Source organism: Rousettus aegyptiacus, unplaced genomic scaffold, assembly GCF_014176215.1.
Source record: "Rousettus aegyptiacus isolate mRouAeg1 unplaced genomic scaffold, mRouAeg1.p scaffold_m13_p_7, whole genome shotgun sequence".
Taxonomy (NCBI): Eukaryota; Metazoa; Chordata; class Mammalia; order Chiroptera; family Pteropodidae; genus Rousettus; species Rousettus aegyptiacus.
The window spans coordinates 98,184,788-98,200,844 of NW_023416310.1; the positions used below are offsets into that span (position 1 = coordinate 98,184,788).

The following is a 16,057-nucleotide window of genomic DNA, read 5'->3' on the forward strand; positions in this document are numbered from 1 at the left end:
AATGTTCTAAGCACTAAGGTTTATAGTAGCAATTTAAACAAGCAGAATCCCTCTCCTCTACAGCCAGACAGTCTGAGCTCGAAACCTGGCTCCACCATTTACTAGATGAACGGCCTTGCCAAATTATTTAACCTCTCTGCTATGGTTCCCTTCATCTGCAGAAATTAATATCTGATCATTCGTAGTATCTACCTTATACTATTTAGTGAAGATTAAATGAGTTTGTGTTTATAAAGGGCTTAAAACAGTATTCGGCCCACAGTAAACACCTTTTTAGAGTTATTGATTATTTTCAGCAACATCCTCACCACCACCACACCATGTCCTGGAAAAACCTTAAAGAACAAAACCTCCAGAGAACCTGGAGACCTTATGAGGTTTAGTGTTTCCTCAATAGGTGGCTGCTGCTTAAATGATACTAATAAGAGGGCTAAAGGAGCCGGTACACGCATCAAACTCAAATACTACTCTAGAGGAAATACTCCTCTTCTGGATTAGTGTTGCTTGCAAAGATAAGAAGCTCAATGAGGAAGTAAGTAAATTATTACACACCATGCCTGGGAGAGAAGAAAAAGTCGAAGGTGAAAATAGTCAGAGCACAGAGCATAAAGGAATTCGGTCAGAAAACACAAAATGTGGAAAAACAAGCCCCGTTACTGAAGGTCAGTGGGCCATATCGAAAATGGAGAATGAAATTTCCACCAGGCTGAGACCTTAGGATAAAATGAGTAGTAGTCTAATACCCCCCTCCCCAAAAAAAACACTAATTTAAAGGAATATACACCAAACCCAGACCTTATAAAAAGTCATTTATGAACAGGAGGCACACAGTCAGCCTACTCAATGGATTCTATTGTAGGAGGCTAAGGTCTAAAGGTCCAAGGAATTAGGCCCAAGGAAACTATAAACAATCATGATACACTGCAAACCCAAGACAAACTTTAAAATGGGAACATGTGTCACTTGATATACCAGCAGTAAACAGTAAAATCAAACAGTGTAATTCAAAGATGGTTTAGAAACTATGCTTCAAAGGTATGGGCAAAATACAGGAAAATACAGGCAAAATACAGGCTGTTGGGGCACTCAGGCCTGAAGAGACAAGAGGAGACAACAGTTACCAGAATCCAGGGAGCAAGATGCATAAGGAATACTATCCAACAGGAACTATATTTAGCTACCCCAGGGAAACCAACAGGGAGGGAACCAGGGGAATAAAACCCCGGCCTCACTGTTCTAAGTCCTCTGATCTCCTACTGGCTAACCCAACCAACAGCCAGAAGGCAAAGGAGCCCCCTGGATGCAATCCAGACAGGTCAGGTTCCTGTGGCAGAGAGTAGGTGAACAAAAGCAGAAAATAGATATGAAGGGGCAAACACAAGATCTAGGGCATGTTAACTAACAACTTCAAAATTTCTATGACATTTTGCAAATGTTTGAAATTTACTACCTTAAAAAAAAATACGTCAGAGATTATGTTTAAAGAACTCTTCACAGATTCGTGACACACAATTAAAACTCAGGCAGCATTTCCCAGAAATTTGTCCAATGGCATACGAAATTCTGGACTATTATGTTTTATCTCAAGAACATCATCAATTTACTTCTTCCACCATTTTACAAAAATATGCAATATTGTCAGTCTAAATGTTCTCACTTTCCTCAAATAATATTAAGTCTTCATAAACCAAAATCTGAATGGGTTTTAAAACAGTGGGTGAACTATTTGACAAACTATTTTTTTAATATAACTAACATTTCAAGTATTCAAATGAGAACTTATATCAAGAACATTAAGTAAAATAAATTGCGAACATAATTTGGCCAGCTTGCCATATTTCCAGAATTACCATACTATTACATACAAGTTCTTCTAAGGGTCAATCAGCCCCGGCAAAAAGAAAACATTACTTTTGATTACATGATGAAGACATAGGCTAATATAAGGATAAATGCTAAAAGCACACTGAGAGCCTGGGCAAAATGCTGTAGATGATAGAGGCTTTGTTCAATCCCCTCTTGCAACCAAATCAAAGCTGAGACAGAAACACAGAACAAACAGCAAGCAGAGTCGCCTGGAGTCTAGATGAACAGAAGCCCTACAACTAGAAATCACTCTGCAATGGTAGGAGGGGGCGAAGATGCGAGGCTGCCCCGTCTAGAGCAGATGAATGTGATAGCTATGGCAGCTGCAGATGTTCCTTTTTAAAGGGCTGTGACTGCGAACAGACTTACGTCGTGATGGACTCACTCGCTCTGAGTACCAGCATCTGGTCAGCTGCTGGTGGCAGGGAAGGTATGGGGGCACCAGGAACTTACAGGGGCACACTGAGTAGTTGAAGCGAGGGCCAGAGGCAAGGCTTTCTCCTAGGTAGAAGTGCTGGCAGTATCCATTGTTCCTCTGTGTCCTTCCAGTGTGCGGACACAGCACCACCACTACTGAGACATCTCTGAACTAGATAAAAGAGGTCATCCTGCCCGGAAGATTCCCTGAAACTCCACCTCCCCCAACTCGCAGCCTACCCATGTCACATCCAGCTGTATCCTCCGTGAGTTTGATGCCCCTTGCTGAGCAGCTCCAAGATCTACACTGGTGGCAGCTGGCCTCAGGTTCTGGCATGGACTCTTGAGGCAATGATATGCACAGCATTTGTGGATAGCTTGCTCAATCTTAACAGTTAGCCATGGTGGGGCATAGGGTGGGGCTAAACTTGGCCTGCAGTTGAACCCCTCTCAGGACTGTGCCACTGGACACCTACGACACAAAGCTGTGCTAATAAGACCGGGAGACTTAGGGGCCTTGCTTAGTACATAGAAAGAGACAGAGAAAGGCAACAAAATGGGAAGACAAAGAAGCAGAAACCGTATGAGATAAAAGAAAAATGGAGTGAAACAATCTAAAAGATGCAGAGTTCAAAACGCTGGTTATAAAGATGCTCACTGAACTTAGGGGAAGTGTAGATGAACTCAGAGAGAACTTTAAAAAAGAGGTAAAAAAATATAAAAATGGAAATGTAAATTATAAAAGGGAACCAGTCAGAAATGAAGAATGTATCATCTGAGGTGAAAAGTTTATTAGAGAAAATCAACAGAGCAGATGAAGAAAAGGATCGAACCACTGATATAGAGGATGGAGAAGCCAAGGACACTCAATCAGAATGGCAAGAAAAAAGAAGTCAAGACTATAATAGTAATTTAAGGAGCCTATGGGACAAATTAAATGTAAAAACATCCGTGTCATAGGGGTACTTGAAGGAGGAGAGAGGGAAGATGAAAAGCTATTTGAAGAAATAATGATAGAAAACTTCCCTAACCTGTTGAAGGAAATAGACATACAACCCCAGGAAACTCAGAGAGTCCTAAAAAAGATTAACCCAAAGAGGCCGGAACCAAGACACATTATAATTAAAATGCCAAAGGTTAAAGACAAAGAATTTTAAAAGCAGCAAGAGAAAAGCAGTCTGTTACCTACAAGGGAGCACCTATTACTGGCAGCAGATTTCTCAAAAGAAACTATGCAAACAGAAGGGCTTGGCACAAAATACTCAACATGATGAAAACCCAGGATCTACAATTAAGAATACTTTATCCAGAAAAGCTATCATTTAGAGTTGAAGGACAGATAAAGAGCTTCCCAGACTAAAATAAACTAAAGGAATTTATCAGCACCAAGCCAGTATTACAGGAAATGTTGGAGGGATTGCTTTAAGAATAAAAAGCATGTATCAAAAAAAACAAATAAAGAATGGTATAATAACTACATTCCTATCAACGAGTACCCCAAATGGAAAAGAATTAAGTGCTCCAACCAAAAGACAGAGCGGCTGAATAGATAATAAAACAAGACCTCTACATATGTTGCCTACAGGAGACTCACTTCAGATTAAAAGACACACATAGACCAAAAGGAAGGGGATGGAAAAAGATACTGCCTTGATGGACCTAGAAGGTATTGTGCCAAATTAATCAAGTATCACATGATTTCATGTAAATGTGGAATCTGAAGAACAAAATAAACAACAACAAAAATGGAAATAAACTCATAGATAGAGAATATTTTGAGGGCTATGAGATGGGAGGGAGGTTGGGGGGACAGCGAAAAAAGGCAAGGGGATTAAGACATACAAATGGATAGTTATAAAATAGACACGGAGATATAAAGTGTAGCATAAGGAAAATAGTTAACAATATTGTAATAAATATGTAAGAGGAAGAGAGGTTAGTGGGGTGATCACTTTGTAAATTATATAGAACTCTAATCACTATGCTGTACAACTGAAACTAATATATTATTGTATGCCAACTGTAATTGAAAAAAAACTCACTGAATTATACAATGTAAATACAAATAACTGATTGTCTATTATGTTTCAATAAAGCCAGTGGGGGGGGGGGGTGGAGCACATTGAACATACACTAAATTACTCAGACAGTTCGTCAAATCTAGTTATATTATCATGTGTAAAATTAAGTATTTGAAATGTAAAACCAGGTTCATGTATGTGCAGATTCAGTCTGATCACATCTTACAACTTGAAATATGAGCAATAACTACTATCCACCAACTGCCCAATACTGAGAGCCTACTTAGTGCCTGGTACTATATTAAATACTTTACACACATTATTAAATTTAATCCTCTCAACTTTGTGGGGGTAGTTTTTATATTAATATAAAAATAACCAAATGAAAGTTACTAGAAAGTCTCCAAAGCTGAGGCTGCCATATCTCGGACATTTATAGTACTGACCCCTTTTTCCTCATTCCTATCAGAGCTCTGTTGTGTGTTCCTGTCCTCGGGAAGGCTACCCTCATCACAGACCAGATGGCAGGACTAAGTCACAGTGACCACTTTTCTCTTACCAATGATTAGTGAGGAACAGTCATGTTACACAATTCAGATTTAAGTCAAATATGTTAGGGGCTTCTGCATCGTTTGCTTATAAAGACAATCCTTTTTTTACCCTGCATATTGATGTGTGTAAATGTAAAACCTAGCGCTTCTGCAGCCAACCACACTGAAGTTGGTAGAGTGCTGGAAAATGTCAAGAACCTGGATCCTTGGTGATATTGTAAAGCCTTATAAATTTAACAACTCTGAAATCAGAAAACATAACTCAGACTTCTAATTAGTGAGAAAATAAATTCCCCATTGTTCAAGCAGTTTTGGAGCTGGGTTTTCTGTGAACTGCAATGTAAAATGTCCTAACTGATACAGATATTGGCAACAATAAGAATTCACATTTTCAGGGCTTCTTTAAAAATAAGAATTAAAAGCTTGATCAGGACTATGGAAGTTATAAGAAGCTAAGTGGTGACATATGCATTCCCCCTACAGAACACACATCTAACACACATCATCCAATAGGAAGAACACAGGGAAGATCTTAAAGCACTCCGACAGCAAAAAAATGTCAAAAGGCTAGCAAAACTTGGAAATAATACTGATCCACATGCCACATAACACAAACTCATAACACTATGGAAAACTACTAATAGTGATTAATAAGAAATACAGTTGACTCTTGAACAATGCAGGGGTTAGGAGTGTCAACCCATGGCTCCAATTGAAAATCTACATATAACTACATTTGGTCCTCCTCTTCCACTGATTCCAAACCCATGAATCTAAAATATGCTTAAAAAGTAACAAAATATAGGGAGAGGGCAGAGATACTTTCTGATATAGAAGTTATTCCAATATGGTTTAACTGGTTTAAGGTTTTAAAAGATCTGAATTAAACTCCATCACAAACTCAAGTTAATGATCCTTGAATGAACCTAACAAACGCCTATCACCACCCCATACTATCATTAATTGCCAAGGTACTTAAAGTAAAATTTTTATAGGATTTACAATAGGAGCATAATATGAATGTAACTTAATTACAGCTTTACTGAAAACATATACATATTGGCAGAAGGAGGTATTGGTACCTTCAGAAAACTCTGACAAAGTGGATCCTTCTCACTAGGTAATAATGTAAACAACTTATATAAATAATATAAACACTAGATAATAATATAAACAAATCATGACTGTACCTGTTGTCTTTTGGCTGCCATAATGTTCAGCTTATCCACTTCAGGTTTCAGGGCTTTATATTGTATTCCTAAGTCTTGTTCAGTGCCCGCATTCCTCAGTTTCAAGATACCATCTTCCACCTGTTAAGCATATCCCCCAAAAAGAAAAATTCTAAACAATATAAGTCTGTATATAAAGGTCTAGAATTTTTAATTCCTTTTAATAACTACTATAATAGCAGTCCAAACTCTCTTAAGTTTATATGGCCCTCAAACATTTGAGCAGCTGCTACGGCAAAGGACGGCATTACTGACTTCTGTCTAAAAGGACACAATTTAATATATCTTGGTTTCTCAAAACTCAGGAACTCTAATACAAGGAAGTGTTTAATCACTGCAGCAAAAAAAGAAAGGCGTCAAAACAATACATTTGTTACAAGTTCTTCATCAGAACCAAGAGGACAATGGCTCACAGCAGAGCCAGTATGATATACACTTAGAGAAGTGGAAATTAAACAAAAACATTCTTGATCCAGTTAGGTAAAACAAATTCAAAACCAACCAAATCCTAAGGAATGTTGAACTAAGTTTGGCCAACAGTAATCTCACTGTGATACTGAGTATAAATTACAGACATAGGCCTGTACTTACAACTTTCAGCTGAACAAGTAATTTGTAGACATCTGCCATGTCAGCCAAAATAAGCAACCGGGTAACAGCAGAGAGCAAAGCTCGAGCTGCCCGAACCATGTTGCCACGCTTTACAGAAGAGCAGGGATCATCCGCAAACTCTCCCGCAGCACTCTTCATCAAATCACCTGTTTTACAGAACGAAAGAAACAAATAGGAAGAATGAGTCAAATAGCTGCTCTACATTTAAAAAATAAAAATAGTTCAAACTTTGTATATTTTATGCATGGAATTTAAGTGTTATTTTTGTTTTTTCGTTTATTGTGTTATAGCTATTACTAAGAAAAGCACTGTCATATGTTGCTGGTAAAAGCACAATATCTTTCCATTGATCTAATAATACACTTTCCCCAAAAGAAACGTTATGTGTATCCTAAGGAAAATAAAGTTTGAGTGGGAGAAAAAATGGATCTAATGCAATCTATCCTCACATCCATAGAATGATACAGAAATACAAGAACCATTGCGTACGATCACCAGTTCATAAACCATCCCAACTATCAAATGTGTACAGCTCTAAGAGACTCACTAGTATGTGAAAAGACATCATTCAGTCAGACTCATTCATTTTCCTCATAGTAAAACACTGTCAACAGTTCAAATGCTCAACAATAAACATCTAGTTAAATTCACCCTAAGATTCATATATTAATTTGGCTTAGAAGCACCATATACACAAATAGCAAAGACAAGCATATTTGTCAGGTCAGAAATAACTCACATTAAAGGATTTCATAGTTAAAAGTTTTCCTCAATGTAAGTAAGATACAGGCATAGGAAGATACAGACATGTGGCAATCATTATGTGGATACACAACAACCTTACGGTACTTAAAAAGAAAGAGCATATTTACTTATCTATTTAATAAATATGTGAACACCCACTATACATCAAAAACAGTATTAGGTGCCAGTGATACAGCACTCAAGAAATCAGTCATTGTACTCATGGAGGTCTATAGAGGGAGGAAAGGAAGACAGACAAGCAAACAAAAGCTAATTAAGACAAGACACCTGTACTCAAAGGGCTTGCAAATTAGGGAGGATTACAATGCAGTCAGAATTACAATAGTCCTGTGGACAAAGTACTAAGGGAAGAAGTTGTCTTAAAAAGCCTTGAAGAAAAAGATATTTGCCTTAAACAATGTTAATATTACAAGAGATATTAAACAAGAGATACTGGCCTTATACAATAAATAGAATCTTACCTATTTATTGAGAGCTTACTATACAAACAAGTAATCCACTGCCGAGGATACAAAGCTGAACAAGACTATGCCTGTTTTCAAATGGTTTATAATCCAGAAAAGAGAATGTGATTATACAGAAATCACGTGGCATTTTAACAAACAAGCTGTAAGAAAGACGCAAAGTACCGTAGGATTTCAAATGAGAAAGCATTAAGGACCAGTTTGGGGGAAAAGTGAAATGCCAGCCACAGTTTAATGGAAGACATAGCACTATCAAATGGACTCTACCCTTAAAGGATAGGAAGGACTTTCAGCAGTAGAATTAATAGGATTAGCACCCCAACAATAGGAACAGCAACAAGATTACAACATTTAATAAATGTCCACTCTACCTCGTTATCATATTTTATTTAATCCTATCAATCACCTACAAAATAGGTGGTATTAGTCCTTTACAAATGAGAAAACTAAAGTCTTCACCAGATTAACTAACTTAATCACAATTTCCTAATTGTAAATGGTAGAGCCAGAATTTGTAGTGTCGATGCTTATGTTCTTATAACCACTTATCAAGCTGAGGTATACAAAAAGAAGGCATATTTGGGGGCTGAGTTCTCTAGCCAACTGGAAGGTGAGAGATGTGTATAGAAGCAGCAGAAGTTGGGGATGGAAAGGCCATGGACAGAGTACAAAGAAGAATCCTTGAGCCGAAGAGCAAAGTCAAAGTCAGTCACAGATTAACCTAACAAAAGTACATACAATAAACCCGACCAGAGAGATGGATAAGAAAGCGACAGTGAGAGCCCAGGAAAGAAGTATAATAAATTATAAAGGCAGGGGTCAAATAATTTAACCTTTGATTATGAAGAATGAGGGAAATGAAAGCATCAAAGATTAAAAGTTTCAAGTTAGGGTTGTCCTGAGACAGAGAAGAGGAGCCAGAGCACTGTCCAAATGAACATAAATAGAGGAAGTTTAAAAACAAACAATAAAAAGCTGTAGCCCTTGAGATTGGATTTAGAAGTAAGAAAAGGAAGTCTATGACAAAGAGAGCCAAGATTATGAACTGTCAAACAGAGATGGGGCTTTCCAAGAGAAAACAGGTAAACCAAATTAAATCCATATATACAGATCAATGGAATAAAACTGAGAATCCAGAAATAACTCGGTTTTCAACAAGGCTGTCAAGACCCTTCAACAGGGGGAAAACAGTCTTTTCAACAACAGTGCTAGGACAACTGGATATTCTCATGCAAAAGAAAGAAGCTGAACCCCTACCTCACACCATGTACTTTCAAAAAAGGTCAAAAAGCCTAAATGTAAGAGCTACAATTATATAATACTTAGAAGTAAACACTGATATAAGTCTTCATGACCTCTGATTAGGCAATGATTGGTTTCCTATGACACCAAAAGCCCAAGTGACAGAAGAACAAAATAGATTAGAAATCTTCAAAATTTTAAATTTTTGTGCTTCAAAGGACACTATCAAGAAAGTGATAAGGATCTGGTATCCACAATATATAAAGAACTTTTACAACTCGACAAGAAAAAGATAATCCAATTTAAAATAGGCAAAGCAAATATATACACTTCTCTCCAAGGAAGATAGATAAATAGCTAATAAACACATGAAAAAATGCTCAACCTCAATAGCCATAAGGGCAGTGCATATCAAAACACTATATCATTTCATATCCAGCAGGATGGCTATAATTAAAAAGACAGAATAACAAATGTTGGCGAGATGTGGAAAATTGGCAACTTACATTCCCAAGGAGGGGGAATGTAAAATGGTGCGGCCACTTTGGAAAACCATCTAGCAGCTCCTCAAAAGGTTAAATGTAGAGTTACCATATGACTCAGCAATTCCACCCCAAGGAATACACTCAAAGTGAACTGACAACGTGTCTACGCAAAAACTTATACATGAATGTTCACAGTGGCACTATTCATGATAGCTGAAATGTGGAAACAACCCAAATATTTCCCAATTAATAAATGGATAAACAAAATGTGGTATTTGTGCATACTGGAACCATGCAAAGTGAGAATTGTCTGTACCTGCCTCCCAGGATTGCTGTAGAGATGAAAGCAAATATTCAGAAGTAAAGGCCCAGGTTAGGCCAAAAAGAATGAATTTAAAGTAGTGTTTTAAAACTACAGTCTATCTCAATCAATCAAAACTCTTCAGTGATTAGCTCACATACGAATGGACAAGTGAAAGTCTTGTAGATAATTTTAAATTCAATTTTAATCACTTAACCTCACTGTATTAATCCCCCATTTTTCACCAACTCCTACCCAGGTTCCTCTTCAACAGTCTCATTATTGTTCCAAAATAATATCAGGGCAAATGACAACAAATAAATGGAACTGGAAGGAAAAAGCCAAGTAAATGAAATACGTTTACATCCATTCTAACCTCTTTTAGCTCACAGCCATAATAATGGCAAATCCTTAAATTCAATGGCTAGCATATGGTATTAGTAAAGAAAAACATCTATTAGAAACATACTGTATGATGTATTAAAGCATTCAGATTTTTCTATACTCACAAAATTATGAACAAATATGTAAATAAAGCCACTAGCTAAAAGCAAAGGCCTCAAACTTCTCTGGTCATCTCTGTAAAAGGAACATAAAGTAAGACTGACTTGAAATGTTTAATAAAATAAAAATATATATACAAAAAAATTAAGAATTCATTAAAATCTGTCAATTAGTTTAAAGCACACTTGTAAGAGTTATCAAAAGTATTCTTTTCTCATACAAAAAGACATACTGGGAAAACTGAGGCAGACAGGCAAGCTGTCCAAGGTCACATGGTCAGTAGTAGTAAAGGCTGAGAATATAATGGTATCTTCTGGCCTTGTCCCAACAGTCTCCAGGTAGCTACACTACATCTGGTATTAACTAAGATATAAAGGAGATGAAACTTGAGAACCCACTACCAATATTCTATCTGCCATGAAATCAGATATATCATGTCCATCCCTGGCATTCTCCCCTAACTAAGCTAGGGATAAAAGTTAAGCTCCTCTGGAGTTCAAAACAAGGACAAAGGGCAATTGTAAAGGAAGTAAACCCCCCAAAAACCATAGTTCTACATTATAACAGGACAAGATCAAGACCTTTCTGAAGCATCAAATATCTTGAGTAAATTCCCTCCAAAGTGATCCAACTTTTTATAAAGTTATTGAGAAAGGAAAGGCTTGAAAACTGTGTGGATATGTGTATGAGAGACAAATAGTAAAAAAAAAAAAAAAAAAAAAAAAAAAAAAAAAAGAGAGAGAAGTCTTGGCTTTTCTATTTTAACATGAGCCTGGGAAACATGGGATATTCTATTATGTTGCTCTTTTAAAAAAAGGAATGCTACAAAATAATGTTAATGAGTATACAGTTGACCCTTGAACAAGTGTTTGCACAGGCCCACTTAAATGAAGATTTTTTCCAATAAATAGCTGTACTGTTTTCAATCCACAGATGCAGAAAGCCGACTGTATGCACTGATATTTGCCATTTTATATAAGGGATTTGAGCATCCTCAGATTTTGGTATCTGCGCAGGGATCCAGGAACCAATCCCCCACTGATACCAAGGGACAACTAAGTTTTGCAGGAGTCAAACATTATATATGGATTTGACTGTGTGAGGGTTAGTGCTCCTAACTCCCATGTTGTTCAAGGATCAACTGTACACTATCCTCCCAGAATACTGGTGTAAAACAAGGTGTTGGAACTGGCTCTGAATCCCAACTTTGTTATCTGGCCGCTGTGCAATGGTGAGCTTTATCTCTACCTCTGTTTTCTCTTCCGTAAAACCGGAATACCATTCATTTCCCACTTCAATGGGTTGTTTTAAAATTAAATGAGGTAATAAATGCAAAGTTCAACAAATATTTCCATGCCCCTTCCAGTTTACCATCTACTTTCTCCAGTCCTTAAATTTATTCAGAACATGGTCATTGCTCACACACCAACTGTTTCTTCCATTTTCAGAAATAAAGTCATGCTAGCAAGTTTCCTAAAGGACAGAGGGAAAAAATGCCTTTTAATTTGTAATGCTGAAGCAGTAAAGAGGAAGCCTCCTTTTACCCTAGTCACATAGTGCAGAAAGTAGTAAAAACTGGTCCTTCTGTGGTAATAGCTACAAAGTTTGACTTAGTTCTCCTTGCTGGGGCCTTACTTTTTTTTCCATCTGCTGTTTGTTTGTTTGTGTCTTTAAAGGACTTATGCCAACTTGAGGTATCTCCATGTTTTTAGGAACTTGTCATCTCCCTCACCTATCCCATTTACAACCTTACATACGCAAAAGCCCATGTCATACTACAAGAACAACTCTCAATCACAATGCCACAGCAGAGGGTCCCAGGTCCTCAGGTACTCAGCTATAGAAATATCTCTACAACCTTCAAAAGTCGTCCAAGGAGACCCAATAGAGCAAAGTTATATCTTCCCTAATACTAAGGATACTTCTAATATGTTCCTTGGCCAGAACCTTTTCTACCTTTAGGTCCAAAAAAGATAACTGACAGTCCAGCAGAGGAATGTGGGTTATCTTCCGTAAATTACAACATCTACCCACTTCAAGTATCTTTATTAATGAAAAGGTTTTAAATTTCCACCTTAAATAGCAGATATAGAACAATTTATACTGTACAATGAGAATGAAGATCACGATATGTATACATCATGGAAGTGGGATGGGAGACTATACCACACCAATAAACGTAAAAATATTAACAGAGATGGTATATCACAAGGTGCTTTTTTAATTTCTTGTGCTTTTTAAATTTTCTATAATGTATACTTTTTTTAAAAAAAAAAGTTTTTGCTCAAAAAAATGTAAAATATCTTTGATTCATGTCTGTGATACATAAAACTCAAGAGTTTCCTAAAAGGGAATAACCTAAAGCACTCAAGAAAAAGTCTACAATACAAAATTTTTTTCTAAGGTATAAAAAAAGCATGACTATTAGTATCATTGCAAAAAGAAAAAGTAAAATTAACATACCTTATGAAATATAAAAGCTTTGTGAAATCAGCTGTCTTAAGAAGGTTATCCAAAATATGGATAAACCAAGCGGCAAAATAAGGGGGCCATGTGCAATCACAATCTCATTGTCATTATTTTTTGTTTAGTTGCTGAAGGAAAAGTTCAACCATTATACAGACCTTATATAGATATTTCTTAACAGAACATTTTATTTATTTTTTTCCTCCTCTTTAATTCCCCTCCACCCCTGGTCCACTTCCACCCCTTACCTATGGATGCTGCCTTGCCATTTCTCTTTTTAAGAACTAGATCTCAGAAGGCGGAGCCTCTCCCCGCCATGCCCTCACAGCGCACATTGTGACCTTGGCCTACCCGGAGCTCGACCTGGGGTGGGAACCCAGAACCTTCTGCATGTAAAGGAGACGTGCTAACCATTACCCTATGGAGCCACTCCTATTTATTTTTTTTTATGGTGACATTGGTTAATGAAATCCAGTAAGTTTTAGGTGTACAATTTAACAGTAAGGCATATATATATACTGCATTGTGTATCCACCTCCCATAGTTAAAGAGTTCTTTCTGTCACCACAAATTTGACCAGCTTTTGCCCCATCTACCTCCCCCCCTTAAAGTGGTTATGAGGACCAGCAAAAACAGTCCTGTGTTAAAATGAGAGAAGCTTCTAGGAGAGTTAAAGACATTTATCATCTGAAATATGTTGAAATTATTCATATCAGGATCAACTTCATGACCATAAGTGTAATTCTGATTCTCCACTCTCCCACTGATTTCCCAGATGCCCTTGATCAAGTCATTTTGATCTCTTTATCTCAAAATGATTTTAGCTATCTAAAAATTTTTTCTTCTCAAATATTTCACACTACACTTACCAGTGAAAGCCTTTAGTCTTTAAAATAAAAACTCTTTTATTTTACCATACTCTCTAAATTTTTGAAAACTGAATAAAACTCTTGCCATAATATTAGAGGTCTTTGATTTTCTGGTTCAAAATAACCTCCATAAATTATATAACCCTATAGAGAATATTATTCAGCCATTAAAAATTACATTGTAGGAAAATAATGATATTGAAAAATGTTCAGGATCCATTAAGTGAAAAAATGACAAAATGGAACAAAACATATTTCTACTCACTTGAGTATATTCACAGAAAACTGGAAGAGTCTAGAACAAAGTGTTAACCATTAGTTTCATCTCTATGTAACAAAATTATAGCTGATTTTAATTTTCTTCTTTTGCTCTTACTATCAAAAACATGTTTACTGAAGAAAATTAACTTTTGTTTTAAAAAGTTTTCAATTGTACCTAAGGAGTAGCCAGAGGAAAGGGGTAAAAAAAAAAAAGAGCAAGCAACCAACACCACAGGTTAATCTATTATAAACCACCTCTACTCCCCGACCCCATATTTAACAGCTTGGAATCTTTTTACACAGTAGAAAATAAAAAACATCTAGTCCTGGATTTTGACTACCTCAAATTTCCCTATCATGGCATTCCTGATTCTTGAAAGATACTTTTTTTAGTGCTTTATCTCTACTGATAAATTTACTTTATACCAAATTCTCTTAAATACATCTGATTAAAGGATCTCACCAAAAAGTGACATAACTATTCTTATTACTTTATCATTCCACCAACCTTCGCTTTACAAAATAATACAATAACAGGACCAAGTCTTCAAAAAATCATTTGCTAACTTCAAAATAATCAAGAATACCCATTTCCCAAGCTGTCCCACTCCTTTCCCCTTGCCCTACCACAAATATTCCTAATTCATCTTCCATGATCTGGTAATAAGATATTTCCCACACTTGTCGATGAGGATAAACTGGCAATATAGTTGCAAAGAATAACAGATTTCATAACATAGTCCTATGGAAAGGAACCAAATGGTGGTATATATTTGGCATAATCCACATGTCCTGTGACATGAGAATGAACCTGAATAAAACACTGAATCCTCTCCACTTTCACCTTTCCATTCATCATTGGGGGACATTTGGCAAAATCCTCCACAATTATAGAAAAATTGACAATGATTTGAAGAATTCTTGACAGATGCTTTAAGAGAACTTTCCTGGGGTGCCATTTTTAACCATAAAAAAGGTTTATCTTTTGAAAATCAACCCAGGAAATAAACATTTAATAAACATTTAATAAGCCCATCAGAATCCATTCAGAGCACACCTAGAAAAACTCTCAACTTAAATCCTTTCCCATTCCCTGAGAGTAAGGAACAGAGCTTTGAAATTTCTACTTTTTCCAGTCAACAGAATGGACTGACTTAAAAAAAAGTTAAAAGAGTACCACACATATTCATGTTCTCATTTTCCTTACTAATTCAAGTGTGCCCTGCTGCTACTCAGAAACACTCAAAAGAGAGGCACTTACTTCCTGATTACACATTCAAATAAATGCATAACATGCATTTCAACTTGGAATCACTTTTTAAAGAAATTAACTAGTAGAAACCATGTTACTGCAACATCATGGTTGAAGTCATGCCAAAGTCAAAATTATAATACCTGAGATAACTCCCTCAGCTACACCAGACAAATATACTAAGGCAAGAAATAATATTACCTACTGTAACTTAAAAGTAGTAGTATTATCTTGCTGTTATTTATTTTTGTGAGTTTAACAAGATAGACTTAAGAAAAAAGAGGAGCAAATTCAAAATCACAGAAAACATTAGAATTTAATAAATTCATTTTCCTTTCTTCATTTCCAAGCTGGCTACACCAGAACCCAAGTCTCCAAAGCAGCATATGCTCACACAAGAGTAGCAAACCAGAAACACAGAATCCTTTAAACATCCTAATTTACAGAAAATATAGCCTCCACCCTAGAGACTTACAGTTTGTCAGATGGGCAACTTTAGGAAATAAGACACCCAAATGACAACTACCTAATGACTTTTTAGAATTTATATTTTGCTTTTTCTGCTCAAGTTAAATGAAGAGTAAGAGAAAATGGATTAAATGGTAAGAGTGGAGGAAAGAGAGTCAATATGAACCAGTTTTAAATTAATCAGTCTTCAGGAATATATGAAGAGTAGGAAGTGGAGTGGGAACTCTTCTAACAACAGACCCAGCCATCAAGATCACATGAAAAGAGATGTCTACAAAAATAAG

General features: G+C 36.4%; 1 protein-coding gene across 4 annotated transcripts in view; it reads right to left on the reverse strand.

The window, feature by feature from the left end:
* CTNNA1 (catenin alpha 1) overlaps nt 1-16,057 on the reverse strand; it is a 187,005-nt gene that overhangs the window by 98,247 nt on the left and 72,701 nt on the right. For all 4 annotated transcript variants that reach the window (XM_016160595.2, XM_016160596.2, XM_016160598.2 and 1 more), the window contains exons 4-5: nt 6,676-6,842; nt 6,046-6,165 (exon numbers count right to left, since the gene is read on the reverse strand). In XM_016160595.2, coding sequence (XP_016016081.2) covers nt 6,046-6,165; nt 6,676-6,842 — 287 coding nt within the window. The remainder of the gene's footprint in view (nt 1-6,045; nt 6,166-6,675; nt 6,843-16,057) is intronic.